The sequence below is a fragment of the Parasteatoda tepidariorum genome, chromosome 4 (genome assembly GCF_043381705.1).
Source record: "Parasteatoda tepidariorum isolate YZ-2023 chromosome 4, CAS_Ptep_4.0, whole genome shotgun sequence".
Classification (NCBI taxonomy): Eukaryota; Metazoa; Arthropoda; class Arachnida; order Araneae; family Theridiidae; genus Parasteatoda; species Parasteatoda tepidariorum.
The window spans coordinates 53,494,283-53,517,512 of record NC_092207.1 but is presented as its reverse complement, the minus strand read 5'-3'; the positions used below and the strand labels follow the sequence as shown (position 1 = coordinate 53,517,512).

The window sequence follows — 23,230 nt, the reverse complement described above, 5'->3', positions numbered from 1 at the left end:
CGTGTATATATATATATATATATATAATTGCTCTTCATTCAGAAATATCGCATTAAATTATACCAAGAGATGTCTTGAGAAAGACTTATGGTTTTTCCCATTAATAGATTTCTATTTTCTATTAATTTATGTTTATATTATTTTATTATTTGTGTTTACATATATACAGGGTTATTCATAATTCCCTCCGGGGTTTCGAAGCGTTATAGTAAAAAAAACGAAGACGAATATGACAAAAAAGAACATATGAAATTATTCCGAAAGTATTCAAGTTTTAATTTAAGCAGTTGCCGGTAGATGGCAGTAACATGTACCACTGAAGTCAGTTGTAGTAAAGAAAAATAGCGTTTGCAGGCGGAGAGAATTATGAATAACCCTGTATATAGAGAGAAATTATATCAAACTATTTCAGATGTCACTAAAAACTATGTCACTACCGAAATAAATTTATTTAAATGGGTAACTATGTAATCGGAGAAGTTTTTAACCGGCGCATATGATTCATTTATAAGCATATCATTAAAATATCATTAATTTAATCAATTATTAAAAATGTTGATACTGTTTAAAAAATTTTCTTTACGAATGAGCAAGTATAATGAAATCAGTTTCTTTAATATTTACTTTTAAGTTTATTCAGTGTAATTTTGGTCATATAGAATCGATATTATAATGTTAAAGGAAATTGTCTTAAACGCTTTGACTGAAAATTTTAGATGGAGTTGCCTGTTTGTTTAGAGGTACGCTTCCCTAATTCGTAATTGATGATTTTTAACATGTGTATTTATATTTTAGCATAATACTTTTTTTCATTATTTACAAGCTTGAATTGATTGATATAATCGTGAGCCATAAATATTTACATTAGATTAGTTATTCACGCAGAAATTAAATGGTCCTAAATTTTATAAAAAAACATTCAAAAAAATTTTTAAACATTTGAAAATATGAGCTTATTTTATTTTAGATCTTTTATAATAATTAAGGAGATTAATTAAATGAATTAATGAGTGAAAACTATTTAAGAAGCGTAAATTCTCATATTCAGGCGTTTCAATTACGTTTATTATATCTTAAGAGATTACCTAATATTTTAAAAAGTGCATTGCACTTTTATTTTCTTTTGCTTCTTCCAATCTTTTTTTAAGTGCCTGTGACTAAATCTTTAAAATTATGGCGATTACCAACTTTCTATTAAAATAAAAACTAAACTAACAACTGACCACAAAATATGCGATTGTATTAAGAAAAAAGTAAACCTCAAAGTAAAATTTTAGGAAAGTATTTAAAATAAATATAAGAAAATATACTATTTGGTTTGATTAAGAAGATCAGAAATAATACTGCTAACCTTAAAAAATACTTGATTAACATTTTAACGCATCATCGGACTACTCGTCATATTATTTTTTTTAAATGTTCCCGCACCACAATAGTTATAGAAAAATATGTTCACTGTTAAAACACAATATGGCCCGTGATACAGTTAAAATTTTCGTATAATCTTAATCAAAAGTTAAATTGAACCATGTTTTTGTTCGAATAAAACCATATTATAGTAGAAACAAGCTTAAGAAGTACGATATGCTTCAACTTGGTAGCATGAAAAATTGCAACAAATTTGAACATCATGGTTTATCTTAGTTTAAAATAATTAATGTAACTGAATTAAAATGATAAGTTCAAGTAAAAGCATAGTATCTTTAAAACATGTTCAAGAAGTATGGTTACGTGTTTCAACTTGGCAATATATTAAGATTGGAAAAAATGTCAACGACATTATTGTTCAACCTAACTCAAAACATATAACTAGCGTATAACTAGCTAAAAATAATTTGTCCGAAAAAAAAACATTGTATTGGGTAAACGAGCTTAAGAATTACAACTATGTGTTTCAACTTGATACCAAATTAAGATTGTAACTAAGCTTAAAATAATTTTTAAAACTAGCGTAAAATAATTAGTTCAGGTAAGAATCATCATTTTGCGTAAAAAAATAGTTCAGTTATGTGTTTCAACTTGGCAATGTTGAAACATATTTGTACGACATTATGTTTCAGCTTATAATGAGTATAACTGACTTAAAATGATAAGTTTAAGTAGAACCATAGAATCGTGCAAACAAGCATGAGAGGCATGGTTATGTGGTTCAACTTGGCAACATATTAATATTACAAAAATTTTCTTCACATTAGCTTGAAAGAATTTATAACACTAGTGTAAAATAATTAGTTCAAGTAGAACCAACTTTTGGGGTGAAATAAAAGATGGTTATGTGTTCAACATATTATTATTGCTACAAATTTGAACGATTTATGGTACCGTAGTAATAACATATCATGCTATATTTATTGACATTTATTATGTGGTAAATGTAATCATTTCCGTAAATTACAGATATTTTTACAGTAGTTTGAAGAAATTTCATTCTGTTTTGGAGAAATAAATATACTAATCTAAAGAATAGACAACCACAGCTTTTTATTTTTCCTTAACAGTGGTTTAGATTCTAACTTATTGCTCAAAAAAATTGCCGTTATTTTACTCAAGGATGAAACAGAAATTTGTTAATGACTTATCTATTTAACTTCCTTTTTGTGTTTGATTTGTTCATAAAAAACCCAAAAAGATAACTCGTTTTTCGCGTTTTGTCCGCCAACATATTTTATTCTCTTTACAATTTATTCTCATTAGCATGCATTTCGTTGACGATTACCACGGACGTAACTTGACCAACAAGATTTTTAAAAGCGTGGTAACTTTAGCTCTTTCATCTCAACCTATTTATTCCCATTATTTTTTTGCACCACGTAATCGCGAAAGATTAAAATCTCAGTGTGCAGGAAAATATTTCGTGCATTTTGTGTAAAAAATTTACAAAAACAGTGTTTTATATGCTTTATCACCTTGTTTAGTATCAGATTTTCGTGATAGAATTTTCATAAATATATGGGTCGCAAAATAGTTGTTTTCTTCATAAAACATTTATATGTATGTTTTAGTCGATAGATATTATCAGCACCATTAGTGATGTAGCTTGCTTGATTCAAATAAATTGTCCTAAAAGCCTAGGTCAAAATTATTCCACTTCCACTTTTCCACAAGAGCAAACGATATTAATTGATTTCTGTGATTTTAATCTTGAAAAATGCTTTATTATAGTTAATCATTTTGCTTAAAATCAAATACTCGAGAAAGAATTCTTATAAATATCTCGGAAGAAGTTGTTTTCAACAAAATAAAACAATATTTATTAATATGTTTTCATAAATATAATATGTTTGAACTTACATTACTGGGATTAGGTATTGTCATGTGATTAGCTTGATTTTAATAAATTGTTATCCAAGTGAAAATGCAACTTAAAATCATATAATCGCCTGTTTATTTTTCTTAAATCAGACGATATTCATTCAACTCTCCGATATGAAAATTAACTTGGGAAAAGAATACATTCATTATAAAACTTCTGCTTAACTTTGACACGCCTGGTTAGTGATTCAAGTATTTTTTTACTTAAAGATTTTTCGGGAAGGAATAATATAATTTAGTAAGTGATATATTTAAACTAACATTCAAGAGTTATATAAATTACAAGAATACATTAAAAATGTATACAAATTCTGCAGCTATAGAATAGAATAGATTACAGTCATAGAATTATAAGCACTGGAAATAATATTAGAATAATTTTGAGAGTAGATAATGTTCTTTTTATGCAACAGCGGATTGATCATAAAAGGATTTCTATGCTACATTATTTTAGTGGAACATTAGCTACATTATTTATTTGGAAATAATGTTTCCGTTGTTTATATTAATACGTATTACCGTAAGAACATTTATTTTAGTCCATAATATGATATAGAATGTAGTACTCTTATAACTTATAACGCTTTAGAAATTAAAAAAAAAATTATTATTTAGATGAATAATAGCACTATTACATCTTATAAGACAGATATTGCTTATAAATAATATTTGAAATATCCCTCTATATAAAGATCAAACGATCTAAGAACCAAACGATTTAAAAACCATATTGATTTAAGGCCTGTTTCTAATTAAAATTATTCTTAGTGAACTTCAAACTTATCCTTAATATACATTATATTCACTTGTACTTCACATGCTAATTTTCCAATGCAACTTGCTTAGTTATCTATTTGACTAACAATCTTTTAAACAAAATTTAACTTCTACTACTTGAAGTATAACTTCAAAAAGTACTGAGTGAATTTAAACTATAAGATAATTCGGTTCTAAATGTACACTAAATTAGCTGTTAGCATGGCATATGCTGCAAACGGAAATTTGTGGAAAAATTTCCCAAATTTTAGAGTGACTAATGTTCTCGTTATTTTATTTGTACGTTAAATATCAGTTATATTGTACAGACCCAGGATGTCGGTACTTTTTACCGTAAAATCCATTTTTATTGGAACATTTTACGAATCTCAATGTATACCGTAATTTTTACAGTAATAATTACCGTAATATCACTCAACCACTATAATTAGATGAATATTGCTGTAAAAATTACAGTATGATATTTTACGGTAAAAATGGATTTCTAGGTCAAACGAATTATGCACCCAAAGGAATTTCTTACAGTGCATAGTCAATGCACGAGTAAAAATATGTTACATAGAGATGATTACCCAATGTGCGTTATAGTTAAATGAAAAAAAGTAATTGAACTCAGTCATAATTTTATTTCCTTGACTGATTATTCAAATGAAAAGAATGCACATTGATTATGAAAGTAGAAATCGAGAGTGAACAAGACCTAAACTGATTTAGCGATTGTTCGAGTGGAAAGAACACAGTTTTTCGAAGCTCTCAGATCAAAACCTAAGAGATGTCATGAGATTTCCCACGCTATTCAGAACAATGAGATAATCGGGCCAAATATCTACGATAATCTCGCCAATGCCCATTCACCGATGTTTGATGGCAAATAATGGCGCGTTTAAGGGAGAAGTTTCAGTCAGTGTCAACAGCAAGAAGCAGATCCTCATTATTCCGTTAACCTAAATTTCGTACTTTTCATATCTGGCGATTTTAGAATTAACCTCTTTTCACCTCTAACTGGTGATGATGTTCGAGAAATAAATGGTTACATGACTTCCAATCCATGGAGTTGAAAATTCGATTTCAGTAGCCCGATCTAGGGTCATGGAAAATCGTTTTTTGATGTCTTAATCTTTATTCTTCGTACATCGATGAATATCGTTTCAATATTGGAAATTGCGCTATAAATTCGTTTAAAAAATGGAACAGTGTAATGATGTTATGAAAAAATAAGGAAAAATTGTTTTTAAGCTTACTAAAATGACATTTTAAATTGGGATATTGTAACTCAGTTTAGCATTTATATTTACATTATCACAGTTTATAATATTCTTGAAGATTTCCTTATGTATCAATCAACCTCTTACTTTCCTTGTATTATTTTTTATTCCATTAGTAATGAAATCGAAAGAGGTTAATCTTAAAGTATTATCCTTTTAAGCATTTATATTTTAATGTGGTATAAATAATATTTTTTTACACTTTTGCATTGCTTTAAAGTATGTTTTATTAATTGCATGCATAATCCTTTAAAGTCATTATTTGTAAGGGTATTAAATGTTTTTAAAAATAGTGATGAAAATCTAAAACAAATGTTTCAATAATATTTAAGAATGTAATTTAAATTTGAGAAAAATTATTGCTTATGCAATGCTTGTTTTATATTTCCAATACAACTTTTATGTTTCAAAAAAAATATTTTTGATAAGTTAAATAGACTATTTTTTAACTCCATGTAGTTTAAATACTAGATTTAAAAAAGCTTTAGCAATTTAAAAAAAATTTAAGGAAAATTTAAAGAAACTTATGATTTTATTAAGTCAAACTTTCAGTAAAGATTTTAAAACTTAAAAACAAGTTATATTCATTTAGATTAAGCAATATTATGAAACATCAAAGCAATTGGTAAATGAAAAAGACTAATTTACTTAAATAATTCAGTAACTAAAAAAATACTGTAAAAATTAAATAAAATTATTGAACAATTAGATTTTAAACTGACAACGCATAAAAAAATATGTATAGTGAATGATATTATTGTGTGTATATAATACATACTCTGAGTTTCCTTACTGTAAGTTTTTTTAAAATTCCTTATAAATTTTTGGTTATTTCCTCTAAAGGAGATTTCCTAATTTTAAGTTATTTCACTTTTAAACTGTACTTAACTGTACTAAAATTTTTGAACTTCTTAATAACATTGCTACATTTGTTTGGAATATTATTAAGTTTGTTAGTAACGTCATAAAAATTGAGCAAAAAAGGAAGATTACTGAGTCGGAAACACTATATAAAAACATGAAATAAATTCTATTTCCATGATTATATAATGTTTATTTGGTAATGCCGTGGTTCAAAGTTTGTAAGGCTTTTCTTATTCCTTCTATAGCTCAGCATGTATCCACATTAAGATTTGTACCTTTTCCTTACGTCAGGTGAAGCGAATATTTCAAATCTTGGAAATAATATTTCCATCATATTTAATTTGATTTATTTATACGTGATAATTTATTTCAAATTGGTTGACGTTTTTTTTTACTTTTTCAAAACTGATATTGAAATTAGTAATAAAAGTTTCCATTTCATATTTATCGAACTAGCTTAAAGTTTTAATATCCATGCTTAATAGGAAGAACAAATGACAAATTCCAACACTTCATAATTTAAAAGCATATACTGACAGATTTTAAAGGTTGAGTGTATCCCTAGAAAATGTCACAAATATATGTAGATATTTTTTTACTTTTTATTTACTACTTGCGAGAGAGTTGGAGTTTAAAAATGTTCTAAATAAAGTTACTAAATGATGAAATAATAATTTATTTCATTATAAATTTAACTAAACTAGTGGTGTTAAAAAGTGCAATATTAAATGTTTTTACAATAGCCGGAGTAAATCATATTAATAGCATCAATCATAATGATTATATTATTGTACAATTTAAAAAAATTTCATTAAAAACTTTATACAACTTATGGAAAAAAAATTCTTCTTAATATCTAACGAGTATAGCTTATGTTATAAAATTATTTCAGTTCTTGTGGTTGTTTATAATTAGGAAATATTTAATGAAATAAGTATTTTTTAAGATGAATGAAAAAACAAAAAGAATAGAATTTAATAGTGTCATTCATAATAAAATTTTGAAATCTCAGCACGTCAGCAACCTGTGATGCATCTATGTATGGTCCATGAAAAATTTGATAAAAGTAATTTTACAAATTTATTTTACACTCGTTTTGACTGATTTTTATTTCAACAAAATTATAAATAAACAGAGAAAATGAGTTTAGAATTCCAGCAATACATTTTATATTTTAAAAACTTTTAATAAAGAAAATGATTCGAACATTTTTGAAAATTTAAATTATGAAAGTCGACATTATTTGTAATGAAAATATTTAATCAAGCAGAAGCTATTTAAGAACAAAATTAATCAATTTTCATAAATTATTTTTAAAAACATTGGTTTAAATTTTAAAATAACTTTAGAATTAAATTTGCTCTTATTTAATTTTATTTTTCTACTTTAACAATCTTAATGACTTCTAGTCTGTAAAATTATTATTGATTATTACTTTAAAGAACAGTGCACCAAAGAAAAAGAAAACTCATGAAAAATTTTTCCATTCGTTTAAAAATTTTTCGATACGTGGCAAAATATGCAAAAAGAAAAAATAATATTAAGTTGTCCAAACTTTGGATAGTTTTCCTGACTTAGCGATGAGAACAATATTTCCCAGATTACGGCCACTTCCTATATTTTGGGAATCAGAAATTCGAATCAGTCGAAAAAACGGCATGTTTATTCAGAGTAAATACGCTTTTGCCCTTCATAACTTAAAATATAGTCTGCACTAATTAATTAGCATATTTGAAATCACTTCCCCGAACCACTGAGATTGAGTCTTAGAACGTAAAGATCCGATTATTAGATCAAAAGTTATTCAGGTTACCCCCATTTTTTTTTGCCGCAATATGCGTAGTATCACAGTTGAATACTTTTTATTGTAATAAAGTATAAAAAGAAACTTTTATACCCTCGTAGTCACAAATGCTAATATATTAATATTAATATATAAATATATAGTTATATATATTAATATATAGTTAAATTATATGCTTCATTACACAAGAATGCATTGAAAAAAATTAAGCTAAAGTCTGAGGTTAACATTTATGGGTCAAATTTACTGCGTACGCTTTGAAACCCCTCTTCTTGAAACAATTAGCATTAACTTAACCTTGAACGTAATTAAGTTAACATTTTTAAAAGAAAAACAACTATTGAAAGTAAGATATATTCCTATGAATAGTATATTTGAACACATAATATCTATTTAATAAAAGAATTGCTACTATTCACGGCCATGTTTAATAAAAAGAATTAGTCCACACTGAATATCCGATGTAGACATTTAAGTATCGGCACTGATTTATATGCTCAGTGACAAGGTCGTTTATTGTGTACATTCTCTCAGTGTTGCCTCACGGACCAAAATGAGGTCACTTTGAGGATCAGAGAAGTCGATAGTTTTGGTCTTTTTAGTTTTCTCGAATCATTATCACTTTTCAAGATTTTATTCTTCGTACAAACACACTAAGAGGTTTCAGAATCATTTTGCAAGACGGTGGAAATATTTTGGAAATATTACGAAAACGTGTGAAGAACATTTATATGTTTTCTTTTTTTCATGAGGCTTAGGAATTGGGGCATTGTGTGTATTCTTTTCTAAAAAGGTGCGAAAATAGCTGCATTTTTTCGTTCGTGAACTCAATCTTTTTTTCAAATCAAAAATCGTGAGTTTTGTGTAACAAATGTTATTTTTATAGATATATTGAGATTAAATTTTTGATTTTTTTTGAAGCTTTTTTATATGTTGTTTTGCTTTTTATTGATAAAAATGATTGGTTTCCAAAAAGTTGCAATCATTTAAAAGTGCTTAGACAAATTCTAGCGTAAATAAAAGCGTACTAGCGAGGGGATTCACGTAATCAAAATCTAGCATTCCAACGACAGCATTTAAGTGCGTACACAATATTATTTACATAATGTATTGCTTTCATTGCTTTTATGAAATGGTCTGAAGTAAATTTTTATATGTTTAAATAAAATAAACTTTTTGTATTGCTTTTCAAATGCTTCAAAGTATAAATCATATGAAAAACTTTTAAGGAACTTTAAATTTTAAGACATTTCATTTTCAGAAATTTCATTTTCCAAAATACGCTTACAGATAATGTTGAAATGGTAATTATTGCAAATATCACTAAACAATTTATGGATTATACAATGAAAAAAGGATTTTTTACAAGATGCTCTTACCCTCAATAAATTTCCGAATGAAAATGAAAAACTTTGACAGTTGAAAATTTTCAAAGCCTTTTTTTATCTATAAAAATTTGAAACTCCTGATTTTTCTTGCATATTTTTATTTTATTTTATAACCGTCGTTGAACAGCCGAGCCAATTTCGGGTTTACGACTATTAATGTTCAACTCCGTAGGCTTGTAATTTTGAATCCAATCCGGAAGACAAGGGAGCTCCTGGATCAAGTAATAGGAGAAATTTGCTTTCGTGAAAGTACTTCTTGATGGAACTAAACCGCATTTGCGTTGCATAGAGTGGAAAACCACGAATTCCTCCCACGGTTAGCCCGTATTCTTGAACAAAACCATCCGACTTTCGGTTTTGTATTTTCATCTAATTATTTAAAATCCGTTCTCAAACTATAGAGTATTAGTAAGATTACAGTCTTAATATCGCTTTGATTAATCACAGTTTTAATTTATTCATATCACTTATTCATATCATTTTTAAATACTTGTTTTCCTTAATTGCTTTTGATAACAATTTCGATAAAGTATTAACAAGTTAAATAAACATAAATAATTAAGAATGTTTTTTTTTTAAATTATTCAATATTTTTTTTCAAATTATGTGGTATTTTTAGCGATACGTTATTTGCTGATAAAAATAGAAATAAGAAAAGAAATTGAAAAAATATTCTTAGTTATATTGTAAATATATTTATTTATTAAGCTGACGACATAACATAAAATTTAAGACAATAAATGTAAAATTTTAAATCTTAAAACTACATAAAAAATTTTAAATAATAAATTTTTTTTTTAATAAATGCTATTTGTAAGAGTAATTGATCATCTAATAAACGAATAATAAAACTGCGTAAAATGGAGTAACTCGCAAAGTCCGCTACTCGAACAATTATTAGATATAAACATACAAACGATAATTGAATTAAGAAATAAAATATTCATTGCATTATTACCCTACATTAACTTTTATGGTGAAAAGTCAAATAAATCGACTCGTTAAAGTTTCTCTTAAAAAAAATAACTCGCAAACTAAATTTGCAACAAAGACTTTAACGTCATAAAATTTTCAGAAATGCTACTAATAAAGTTAATTTCTATATTATAATTTGTCCGAAACCACTGACATTAAAACAAGTGCTTAGACAAAATTTTCTGAAAACAATAATTACGTTAAAAGAAACTAAATTATTACCTTTTATCTGAGGTAGAAAGTGTAACCGTTCTAACAAATTTTTCAATGTGCATAATTATATTAAAACTAAATGCTTCAACAATTAATTCAAAATATGCGCTTTTATGTGTATTTTATAATTTTGTTGATTTTTGAGGCAACATTTCAATGGAAAATGCAATTATTTTTTCTCCTGGGTGAATGTTTTAACTAATTGAAGAAATATTTACATTGGTCAAATACTCGTTTATAAGTAAATTAATTCAATATAAATATTAAATTCTTAAATATTATTAATTAATTTTATTTGTAATCTCTCTCTCTCTCTTTCTCTCTCTCTATGCTAACCCTCTATACTAACCTTTTCTAGTTCTAAGTTTCGAAGTAAGTATGAAAAATGTTAGAGTAAATGTACCTTTTTCAAATTCTTTAGGGGGGCGAGTTGATAACCATCAAATCCCGCCATAAGCGAGATTTGACCACTAGATAAATAACAGGCTAACTATTTTTGCATTTCCAACACTATTGTTTTTAGTGTAATTAGTTGCTGGTTTCAAAACAGTTATTAAATAAACTGTTAGAAGAAATCTTATATCGTTTCCACAAATAGATCAAAATTTATTTAACTTTCTTATAGTCCCAAATATATTTCAAATCAATTCGAAAAAAAGAGCGAAGCATTTATTGGTAAAACTAAAGAGGAAATTATAAATACATATATCTTTGATGCAGAATTTTTATTAAACCAATTTACGGTTCATTTTGTTTAATATGTAATTTAATTTACTAATTTTCTTTTTCAAATATTTTTTTAAATCGTAAAGATTAATTAAATTTGCAATTAAATTTTTTTTATAAAAATAAGCACTGCTGTTTTTAATAAGTCTTGTTTAACGCACCCATTCTATATTTTTTTTCCAAAACATGAAATGGAAATTAATCTTCTTAATACCCTACGTAAATTTAATTTTTTTTTTCATAAATAATGCCATTACTTGTTTTCCATTAACTGTGATCCAAACAGAACTTCTCCATTACTAATCTCTCCTAATCCTCAGTAATTGGAACGCATATTTCCTTTCCATTAACTTGTCGATCTTATCACTCAAATGAGAACGAGACTAAGAAGACGTTGCTATTTTTTATCAGGCAGAAAATTTTTACTCTTAACTGTAGATCTTTAAAACAAGTTTTGAATTTGGTTTTCAGTCAAAATAAAATTTAAAAAAACTTATAAAAATTGGAAATAGTAATTCAAAGTTTCTACACGCACCGCAGTTTTCTGAATAATGGCAAAACAATTGAAGTCCACAAACATACGAGAAACTACAACTGAAAAAAAAACTCGAGAAAATTTCCGTTAGTTTTGCAAAAGAGTTTAAAAGTTTTATGCTCAAAACTGAGTTTGGACACTTCTTCCCAAACACATCTTGAGTGCGTACCTAAAAATACTTGTACTACATTAAACAGCTCAACAAACAATTTATTCATTTTAACATTTATATAGTAGTATATATATATATATATATATATATATATATATATATATATAAATATATATATATATATATATATATATATATATATATATATATATATATATATATATATATATATATATATATATATATATATATATATATATATATATATATATATATATATATATATATATATATATATATATATATATATATATATATATATATATATATATATATATATATATATATATATATATATATATATATATATATATATATATATATATATATATATATATATATATATATATATATATATATATATATATATATATATATATATATATATATATATATATATATATATATATATATATATATATATATATATATATATATATATATATATATATATATATATATATATATATATATATATATATATATATATATATATATATATATATATATATATATATATATATATATATATATATATATATATATATATATATATATATATATATATATATATATATATATATATATATATATATATATATATNCGACTTATGCTTTGGAAATATATATAAGCAGAGGTAAATGGAGCTTAAGGCTAGATATAATATATTTTGTAATGTATATATATATATAAACATTTTCTCATTCTCTCTCAGAAACTTATTTCTCTCAGAGGGCAGAATATAGAATGAACTAGGCGACCGCAAAGTGTCTACTTTTCAAAAAATTCTAAAAAAAAAAAAAAAAANAAAAAAAAAAAAAAAAAAAAAAAAAAAAAAAAAAAAAAAAAAAAAAAAAATCCGCTTTTATTTCATTTTCATCCATCCAAAATTTCATCTGTCCCGAAGATGAGAAGATTAGCTTATAGCTTGCATGGAGGAACAAATAAGAAATTAATTTAAATGTTATGATCGAAACTACGTTAAAAAAGGAAAGCAAGTTGGAAATTTAATTCGGCATAAAAAGGAATATTTTCCTAGCAAAATAGGAATCCCCAGTGCCCCATGTTGGTTGCAATTCTATTCATGTTTTTCTGAAACAGCTTAAGAAACAAATCAACACACATAAGAATAACAGAAAACGAAAGTGAAGCAACACCCTTATTTCTGCTTAATCCCCAAAAGAACATAATAAACATATCAATAAAACTTTCACTTCTTTCCTAAAACTGATCACTGCATGGGTGAATTATTTTGGAATGATCTTCGTGAGATTGAAAGGCATAAAAACATGGGAATCTAAACATATCATTTAACAATAGAGCGTTTCCAGGAGGAAAGGCATGAGAAAAAACAAGGCTTGCTTCATCCTGAGCTGCTACACTTTGCTACTTGTGTCTTTTGTTTCTCATGCTACGAACTGTCTCTAAGACACATACAAAAAAAATAAGTTCAGTAGCTCCGAAAAAAGTTTACTGCATGCATAAGTGAGCAGGTCAAAACATAAATCCCTTGTAACTTTCACCGTTTTTATTCAAAAAATGCATTTGTTTTTTGGAAAGCTGGACATGAAAAAATATTTTTTTTAGTTTAAGTATTAGTTTCGAAGAGAAAGTAACTATTATCTTCTTACAGGATACAAATGCATTATGTAAAATGTATTATATTTTGAGTTTATTCAGAATTATTTATTTTTTTATAACAAAGAAAATAAGCATGAGTTCAGTTATATATATAAATAACTTAAACGATATAATGTAAATAAGGCATTAGTGACATCAATATTATGTATATTCGTATATTTATAGGTAAGTTGATAACATTGTTCCCAGTATTCATTAAAAAGGGTTTTTTTCTTCAAAATTTAATTTTGTTAATACGTTTTATAATAATAGCAGTGAAACTTACAATTTTGGCAAAATTGTAAAATGTATACATAGCAAAAATTTATAACTGATATTGTTAATATTGCAAGGAAATTTATTTCGTCAAAATATCGCAAAAATTGTAAAAGAAAATGTTTATTTTTTATTCGTGTGATAACAATATTTTATCACATTTGAAATAAACAGTATGAAATAAACGATTTAAAATATTAGTTTGAGAACTTAAAATAATGTATTAAAATTACTTTAATAATATCATTTGTATATAAATAACTTACTTCTCAAAAAAGTACAAAGATAGATTTATATTATCTTTCTTCTTTCTAAAAATTCTTCCTTGTCAAAAAGAAAAAAAAAACATATTTATTACTGTGATTTTTAAGAGAAGAAAAATTAAGAAAAGAATAGTATGTAAGAACAGAAACTGCACTCAAATCTATTTATAAGATATGAACTTTATATAAGAAATGAATGAGTAACTTTCGTGAGAAGCTTCAATAGATTTAGTCTGTGTTCGATGAATTCAAAGGGTAAAGAAAAACAATAAAAAAAGATCTTTTCTGATCTGATTAAATATAAAAGATATTTAACGCACCCAAATTTTAATATTTTAAGTATTCAAGTAACATTATTAACCTATATCCATTCTATATCGTTACGTTTTTTATTCGATTTTCAAGCTTATTTCCATATCTTTCATTTTATTTGGATTCTTAAACTTGGCGCTGGGTATGATTTTAATATTTTTTCCCAATGCCCACCTGGAGAATGTCATTTCGTTAATACAGGCATTTGAAGGGTAGATTTGTTGGCCACTCTTTTAAGGGCACCATATTAGGTGGGCTAACGTTGTTCCCACAGTAAAGACAGATAGTACAGAGAACGAAAGAACCTCCATGCCTCGTCCGGGATTCGAACCCAGAACCTTTCTGATGCAAGGTCAGTTTCCTGACACCTACACAGATAGGTCGTCTGATTCTAATATAAATGCTGCATGTTTACGAACCTCTGTTTTCAAGTTTGCGAAAGTAAATCGAAAAGAAAAAAGTTTCAGTTTTTCCGCGTTCAAAATTCTGCTTATTTTAACTTAAAATCTTAGAATAGACACAATTCAAGTTTAATTGCTTACACTTACTTAAGCATGTGAAAACAATTCGAGTTCTAAATTTTTCTAATGCAATAAAACTAATATTTACATTATAATCACTCGGTTGAATAATTATTGTGAGAAATCAGACGCACTATTTTTGTAAAATGTTATTTTTGACGAGAATCATAGGCCTGTAACTAAAGCTATAAACTTCTGCAAAGTGTTAATGGTATAATTAAAGCTAATCGACATTGAAGCTATTTATTTAATGACATCACTTGAATAAACGAGGCAGTTAAAATAAATCTTAAAATTTTCATTCACGCGTAAATATAACTGTTGAATTTGTTTAGAAAGCCATTGATTTTATTGCTAATTTACAAGATTATTTTAAAAGCTTTTAAAACAAGACCACTTTATCGTTTACTCTGCCATTGGATGCAATAATTGATAGAGGATTTCTGAACCATTAACATTTTATTTCATATAGTTTCATTTCTGTCTAATATTATTTAATCATTTTATAACTATTTTACTTTAAATAAAAATATAAACATTCAAATCTTCACAATTTTCAATTCCTCGAACTTTCCCTTTCATATGATTTTTAAGTATATATATTTTTTTTATTTCCAATGAGCTGCACAATCGGTCTTGCCGATGAGCAGACCTAGTGCGTTCTCCAGAGGTGGTATCCACTCTTTTAGAACCACCACAATGGGTGAGATACCGTTGGTCATGTTAGTTTGGACGTCTAGTTTCTGCCACACTAGATGGCAGCACCGAGTCTCTATTTGGATGCTAAAGTGCACTAGGAATTTAATTTTGCCGGAAATACGGAGAGCCAATATGGCACTCCAGGGATCTTTTACATGCCGCATAAGCATACGACATGGCCGCTGAGGATTTTCTGCATCCCGAAAATCCGGTGTATGCGCCGAGGATCGAACCCGCAAACTTGGGCTCACAAGGCCGACGACAAACCAACTGCGCCACCCAGCCACACATGTATTTTTAAGTATTATTACGGTTATTACACTAAGAAAAAAGTACTGTCCAAACTACTAGAATAATGTAAAATGTTCCATGCTTTTAGCTCTGTGGAAACGACAAGAAGTTCCGTAACTTTTACTGAAGAGTGATGATTTTGTTAAAATTAACAAGGAAATATATTTTTATAATTTGCCATAAAATTTGGTAAATGTCACAAAATATGGTGATGTTATCCTGATATGTTAGAACAGGGCATATGTGTGGTAATTTGAACTAAATATGCGGTAATAAGAACCATAATTTTGAAAACCAGAATTTCTGGTAAAACTTTATCTTCTGAGTGGAAAAAATTACCGAATGAAATGGTTTAAATACTGTATATTTTTGTTTAATTAACATAATTATGTTTTTTCTTAACAGAAATGTCATTACTATGAAGTACGGTAATTTCATCAGAATTGCTTTCTCCGTGTACGATGAGAACTAATTCTTACATTTATGCATGAAGAAATGAATTTATAACAATTAAAATGACACATTTATAGTGAACAATATTTTTAGACTAATTTGAAATTTAGTGAATACTTCTAGTTGACATGAAAAATGAAATGTTTTGAAACAAATTTTTATTTAAGCTTTTTTAAATAATTTTACATACTACCTCCAAAGAAAGTTGGTACACATAATATTTATCAATATTTACAATTATGAATCAATATTTGTACACAATAATGAGAATTAACTGTAAAAAGTATCTTTATTTTAAATTTTTAACAAGAAAGATAATTTTTTTAAATTTAACAACTGCTTACCATTTTTATTGATTCCTTAAATTTAATTTTTTTTGCATTTTATGTACCTAAAAAATGCTGTAATATACTTTGTACGATGCGAAATATACATAGAAAATACAAAAAAAAATTATATATATTTNTTTTAATTAACATTTCATCTTTTTTTTTATAATAAAAAGTTGTTTGTTATTTTTTTTTACTTCCCACCCCCCTTTTTTTCATTAATTTTTCTTTGTTTTATTCTTCATTTTGAACTATATATATATATATATATATATATGAGAAAGAGAAGAAAATAATTAAATTTTAAAGGTCAGATCTATTTTTTTTTAATTATGAAAATAGTGATTTTTTGCAGTTAATTGTGCAGTTATATTTCTGAAACAATTCCTTTTATGTGTCATGTTATGTCGTGAAAGATTTGTTTAAAATAACAATGCAACAAATATTGTTCAAAGATGTCTTCAAATTGGAGATCTTTAAAGTTTTTAAATTATTAGGAATGGGTATTTAATTATTTTATTATTTTATTTAGGCACTTAATTATTTTATTATTTTATTTAGGCACTTAATTATTTTATTACTCATTCATTTCTCATATTTCGAAAAATTAAACAAAAAATACATTTGTTTCGAAATTCTTTAGAAGTTTTTCTATGAATTTCATGTCAAATTTTGAGAAATGAATCTAATCAGCAAATTGCTTTGTCGGATGCTTTGAGGATTTTCTGAAAAACTGAAGTTCAGTTTTTAGCTAAATTTTTAATTCATTTGTTCAACGGGATATTTCAATTCAGTAGAATATTTTTTATGCGAGAAATTCCTTTAGAAAGTATCACAAGAAGCAAAGTATTTCCTTTCTGTTTTTAAGTATAATCCTTTTTAAGACGATAATCTTCTTATTCTTGTTGTCTCAGTTGAAGTTGTAGGTAAATAGCTTTTTCATGCCTTAATGGTGAAAAGAAATGTTTTTAAGGTCTTATGGAGAGTTGGAAGAAGAAAAAGGGAATTGAACCTGGGAAATTGATTTTGAACAATGAAAAATGTTAATATTATTTTAAATAGCTTATGTTTAAGTGTATAATTTTGCATACACTGATAAGACATCATCAATCATTTAAAAGTTCCAAGGAATATTTAGAGAAAAAAAGTTAAGTGAAATGAATAATTCTGAAAAATTAAATATATTATTCTAAAAAGTTTATATTTATTTCGATCATTTATTATACTATAATGTAGTATTTAAATAATATGCTATTTTTAAAAAAAATCGATTTTTAGAATTTTTTTACGAAGTATTAAAAAAAAAGGATGAGAAATGGACCAGAGAAATTGGTACTGAACAATGGGCTACTTAATCTAGAAAATTCTGAAGCAATTACTCTAATTGTAAAAACATCTGTCCTACATTTTAAGTAGTTCATTTTAATTGTAAACATTTTAATCCAAATTTAAAGCAATTTACTCTACATGGAGAAAAAAATTCTGTTCAAATTACCGTACTATATGGTATTGATATTTCTGATAAAAAAATCTATAATTCTGAACAATAAAACAAAAATGTACGGCATTAAAATAATTTATTTGGCAATTTTTCAGTTTATATCGTAAAGGTTTACCGGAAATTCAGGGTTTTAAAATTATATTCCATATTACCACAAATTTAGCAAAAAATACTAAATATAAAAAAATATAAAAAGTAAATTTAACCGAATAAATGGTTTTTATGCCACGCTCTAAGGTATCATGATAATGAAATCAAATTTTACCACATTTACTAAACTTTATTACACGTTATGAAACCTTTTATTACTGTTGATTTTACTAAAAACTATTAATAATGCGCTTGGGTAAAAAAGGCCGAACTTTTTAGTGCTTCCATAGAGTCAGAAACAAGGTAAATTTAACCATAGTCTTGTAGTTTTTACCAAACTTTTTTTCTATCTGTGAATGTAAAATATATTTACTGTCATTAATACCTTTATCCAAACTTCGATTTAAATGCATGAAACATGTAATTATTTATTTAATAAGAATTAGATGTTGTCGTGTCCATGGGTGAGGGTTGTTCTCTGGATGCCATTAACTGGATGTTTGCTACTGGATGGTTGATTACAGCCACCAGCTCTGGCGCTTCTGGGAACTATGAAAAATAAAGCTTAAATCATTAATAAACACTAAACAAAAACTTTAAATCAATAAGCAATTTCTAAAATCATGTCTTACTAAGATTAAATATATTTTAAATACTGGCAACTTGATATTTTTATGCATATTAGTATGATTTCGCAAAATCAGCATATTGCGTCATCTGCGCAGGCACTTTCAGTCCAACTTTTTTATGATTAAAAATTTACGCTCCGCACATGCATTGAGAACGAACCTTACTTTGAACCCACTTTCATGCAGAATTTCTATTTTGTCTACTTTTGCTGCATGGTATATGGTATATATAATCACAATATTTATACGTTATTTTATTGTTTTTCTTCTAGATTCTGCAAGGAGTCTGTGCAACCAAAAGACTCAATTTCCGTGTCGAACGACGCCACATATATGTATAAAATTATCTCAGGTACGTGACGGAAGGCTGGACTGTCCGGATGGCTCAGATGAAGGTAAGTTTTTCTCGATTTCTTTACAAAACTATTTTTTTCTTTAAAAAAACTTACTTCAGCCGCAGTCAATAAATTTTATGTATGAATAGAAATAAATTACAAATCAAAAGATTCACATGCATTGAAATAAAATTGATTTTTTAAATTATTTCTATCAAAGTCCGATTGCGTACCCAATATTTTAAAATTTATTAACTGTGAATCAAAATCTATGGGCACACTGTAGTGTTGTATTTTTTGAGCAATGAAAGGTTACTTTTTATTGTATTTTCTTTTTTCCTACGCAATTAATTTTTATAATTCCAGAGTTCATTTTTTAATCATATACGATGATATACTCATTAATAAGCCGGTTTATTATAGATGAATTTAAGTTTTTTATGCTGATGAAAACATGTATATTAAATTTTAGATTTTTCTAAGTATTTTACAGTAAATTTCAAATTGGTCTAAAAATTACGAGAAAAAAAATGCATGCTTTCTCAGGTAATTTTCTTACTAAAGAATATAACTTCTTAAAGAATAAAAACTACGGGATATTCTCAATAAGAAACTCGCCTTTAGTAAAATTTTAATTTATAAATCAAGTTATTAAAATTTATTTCTAGGTTATTTAACATAATTCGAACTCAATTTAAAATTGCATAAATAAATAGATTATGAGAAAGTAAAAGTATGTGAAACTTATTTTTGGAGTTTTAGATAATTGAAGACGCACCAAACTTGCACATCATCTATGCATAGTTTTCGCCTCATTTGAGATATTTCAGAAGATTTATTTATTTAAAAACTGGCTTAGTGTAAAAAATGCCGTGAAGGCCTAAGATTTTTAAAATTACACCATTTCATCGTGAACCATAAACGAATTTTGAACATTCTACTAAAATGAAAATTACAGTACAATACAATGTTTTAAAATTTCATTCAAAAATGAATAACTCTCTTTTATGAATCCTCCATTTAAATGAAATCTTACTTTGCATTTTTTTCTCTCATTAGTGGAGTAGTTAGTAGTAGTAGTTTTCACTCATGGAAAAGAGCTCCCTTGTCGTCAGGCTAACCGTGAGGGGTTTTGGTGGTTTTCCTCTCCATGTACCGTAAATGCGGGTTAGTTCCATCAAAAAAGTCCTCCACGAAGGCAAATTTTTCCCAATACTTGATCCAGGAGTTCCCATGTCTTCTGGATCGGGTTCAAAATTACAAGGTTACGGTGTTGAACATTGATTGTCGTAAACCCAAAATTGGGTCGGATGTTCAACTGTGGTTATAAAATTTAAAATGAAATGTTGCCCCTCTCTGTTATAAACTAATATAAAATCATTTACAGAATAAATGCGTTCGAGTTAAATCTGATAATTTTCATTGTGACAATTTTTCCGGAGTAAAAAAATAGTTTATAACTAATTTAATTTGATTATTAATTTTAATTTCCACAAAAATATTTCTAGAAAGGGTGTTCTCGTGTGAAAAATTCATGTTCGCAAACTGACTATTTAGTTCAGTAGTATCAAAGCAAAGAAATCTGTGTCATCCAATCATTATCTTCAGTCATTTCATTCTCAGTTGATTATTTTTATTGTAGCAAACAAAGTTGGGGAAGTTTAAAACGAAATAATTGTACTTGACCTATTGTAGAATTTGACCTTCTTCATCCTTACCAAGCCATGCAGATGATTTCTTTTTCAGTTCGGATATTCATTTAGAAATAAATAATTTGTCGGAAGTCTGACCTATGAAACATCTTTTTAAATCAAAAGGTATCTTTATCAAAGCATTTTTCTCACTCTGAAATAGCGCTTTGTGCACTTTAATTGAACCATAGCACTGGTAAACTTCTAATCGGAAGATGTTTATTGTATCACAGAGTATATTTTGGTTCCCAGACAATCACCCTTTAAACAATGAAGCAGCTTAAGCGAGACTTTTTTTTAAACAATGATATAAAAGTTGAAGACTTTTTATGTACTCTTGTAAATAAACATTGGTTACAGTTTTGCAAAGAAAGAAGAACCGTTAGAGTAGATAGATAATAAAAAACAATAAAGGATTGAGTTGTAAAATTATACAAAGAATGAATTTTTTTCATTATATATAGACTAATAAAAATATTTTTAACATCCGTGTAAATGAACCTAGAATAAAGAATAATATTACACATTTAATTTTACGCCTATTTTATGTTTATTGACAATTTATTCATATTTTCAATATTCCGGTATTAATTATGCACTGCTATTTATTTTATTATTATAAACCTATAATAAAATAAATAGCAGTTTTTATTCAGCTTGAATAAAAATAGTTTTATTGTAAATTTTTTCTTCATCAAATAAATATTCTTCCTGGGAAACATACTCTTTTAATAGTTTCTAATGAGGAACTGTTAAATTTTGTTGTAGAGCAGTCAATGTCTCCAATTGTTAGTTTTTAATGAAATTCATAGGGTGCTATAGCCTGGTTGGTAGGGATTTGGGCCCATGCCCAAGAGGTCGTAAGTTCGATCCCCGCCGGCCGAAGACTTCCCGTGTAGACAATGGTGACTTTAGCACGTTAATTCCATTGGATATCAAAGTCCTCCATGTTTCCATAACAAATCATACCTTTGGAGGTACTAAATTGGAGGTTGATCGTTCACTGATTCAGGTCAAAATTATGATCTGTGGATGAATGAATGGATGTATGAAAGGGTTCGCACCATTAACGGGATGGGACGCGAGTGTGTGGACATAAGTCGAATTCTTGGCCCTAGATAGCTCCACTGGAAAACAAGAAGAAGCTCACCCCTTTGCCTTAATGGCATACGACAACAACAATGAAATTATTTACATAAATAGTTCCAGTTCATATTTGGGTCGGATCGAAACGAGTTTAGAGCAGTTTCAAATAAAATTGATTTACATTATATTTATCTCTAGAAATGCATCTAAAATAAGCAATCATTATATAAATTCCCATTAATATTTCAATAAAAATTTCCAGTGCCAATTTTGTATATTTTAAAGACTGCCTTAAAATTATTACACAATTATTAAGATTAAAGTCATTAAAAAAAGTAAAGCATTTAGTTTCTTAGAAAGCAAATTCTATTTATGAAAATTTAAATTTCATTTTAAATAAGGCAATTTTAACAATCAAAATTTAAATTTCATTCATAATATTAATATTATTAATAGTTAGGTTGAAAACGTATCTATAAAAACTAACTCTAAAAGTATAAAAACAAAAGCTATGAAAGCGAAGAACTCAGAATATCAAATAATTAAAATTATCGCATATCAATAACTATTTGAGACTATTTTATGATAAAACTTCAAAAATTGAACATTCCTACCTTATAATGGTTAAACCACGAATCAAGTATCTTTAATCCCAAGTCTTATAGAATTTCTTTTCTAAATATTATACTTGCAAACCTTGTTTCTATATCTGATTACAGATTTCAAATTTCAGTTTATGTAAGTTAAATAATATAATCAATTACGGTATAGATTAATCTCTAATTTACACTGATTTTTTAATGGCTGGGTGGCTCAGTTGGTTTGTCGTCGGCCTTCTGAGCCCAAGTCTGCGGGTTCAATCCCCGGCCCAGACACCGGATTTTCGGGATGCAGAAAATCCTCAGCGGCCATGTCGTATGATTATGCGGCATGTAAAATATCCCAGGAGTGCCTTATTGGCTCTTGGCATTTCCGGCAAAATTGAATTCCTAGTGCACTTTAGCATCCAAATAGAGTCTCGGTGCTGCCATCTAGTGTGGCAGAAACTAGACGTCCAAATTAACATGACCAACGGTATCTCACCCATTGTGGTGGTCCTGAA

General features: G+C 26.9%; 1 protein-coding gene across 1 annotated transcript in view; it reads left to right on the top strand.

Annotated features, from left to right (window-relative positions):
- LOC107447462 (mucin-3B) overlaps positions 1-23,230 on the top strand; it is a gene marked incomplete in the record, with an annotated part of 147,174 nt that overhangs the window by 47,855 nt on the left and 76,089 nt on the right. Inside the window, 1 exon segment of the mRNA XM_071179820.1 lies at positions 19,289-19,411. Within this exon segment, the coding sequence (XP_071035921.1) occupies positions 19,289-19,411 (123 nt within the window).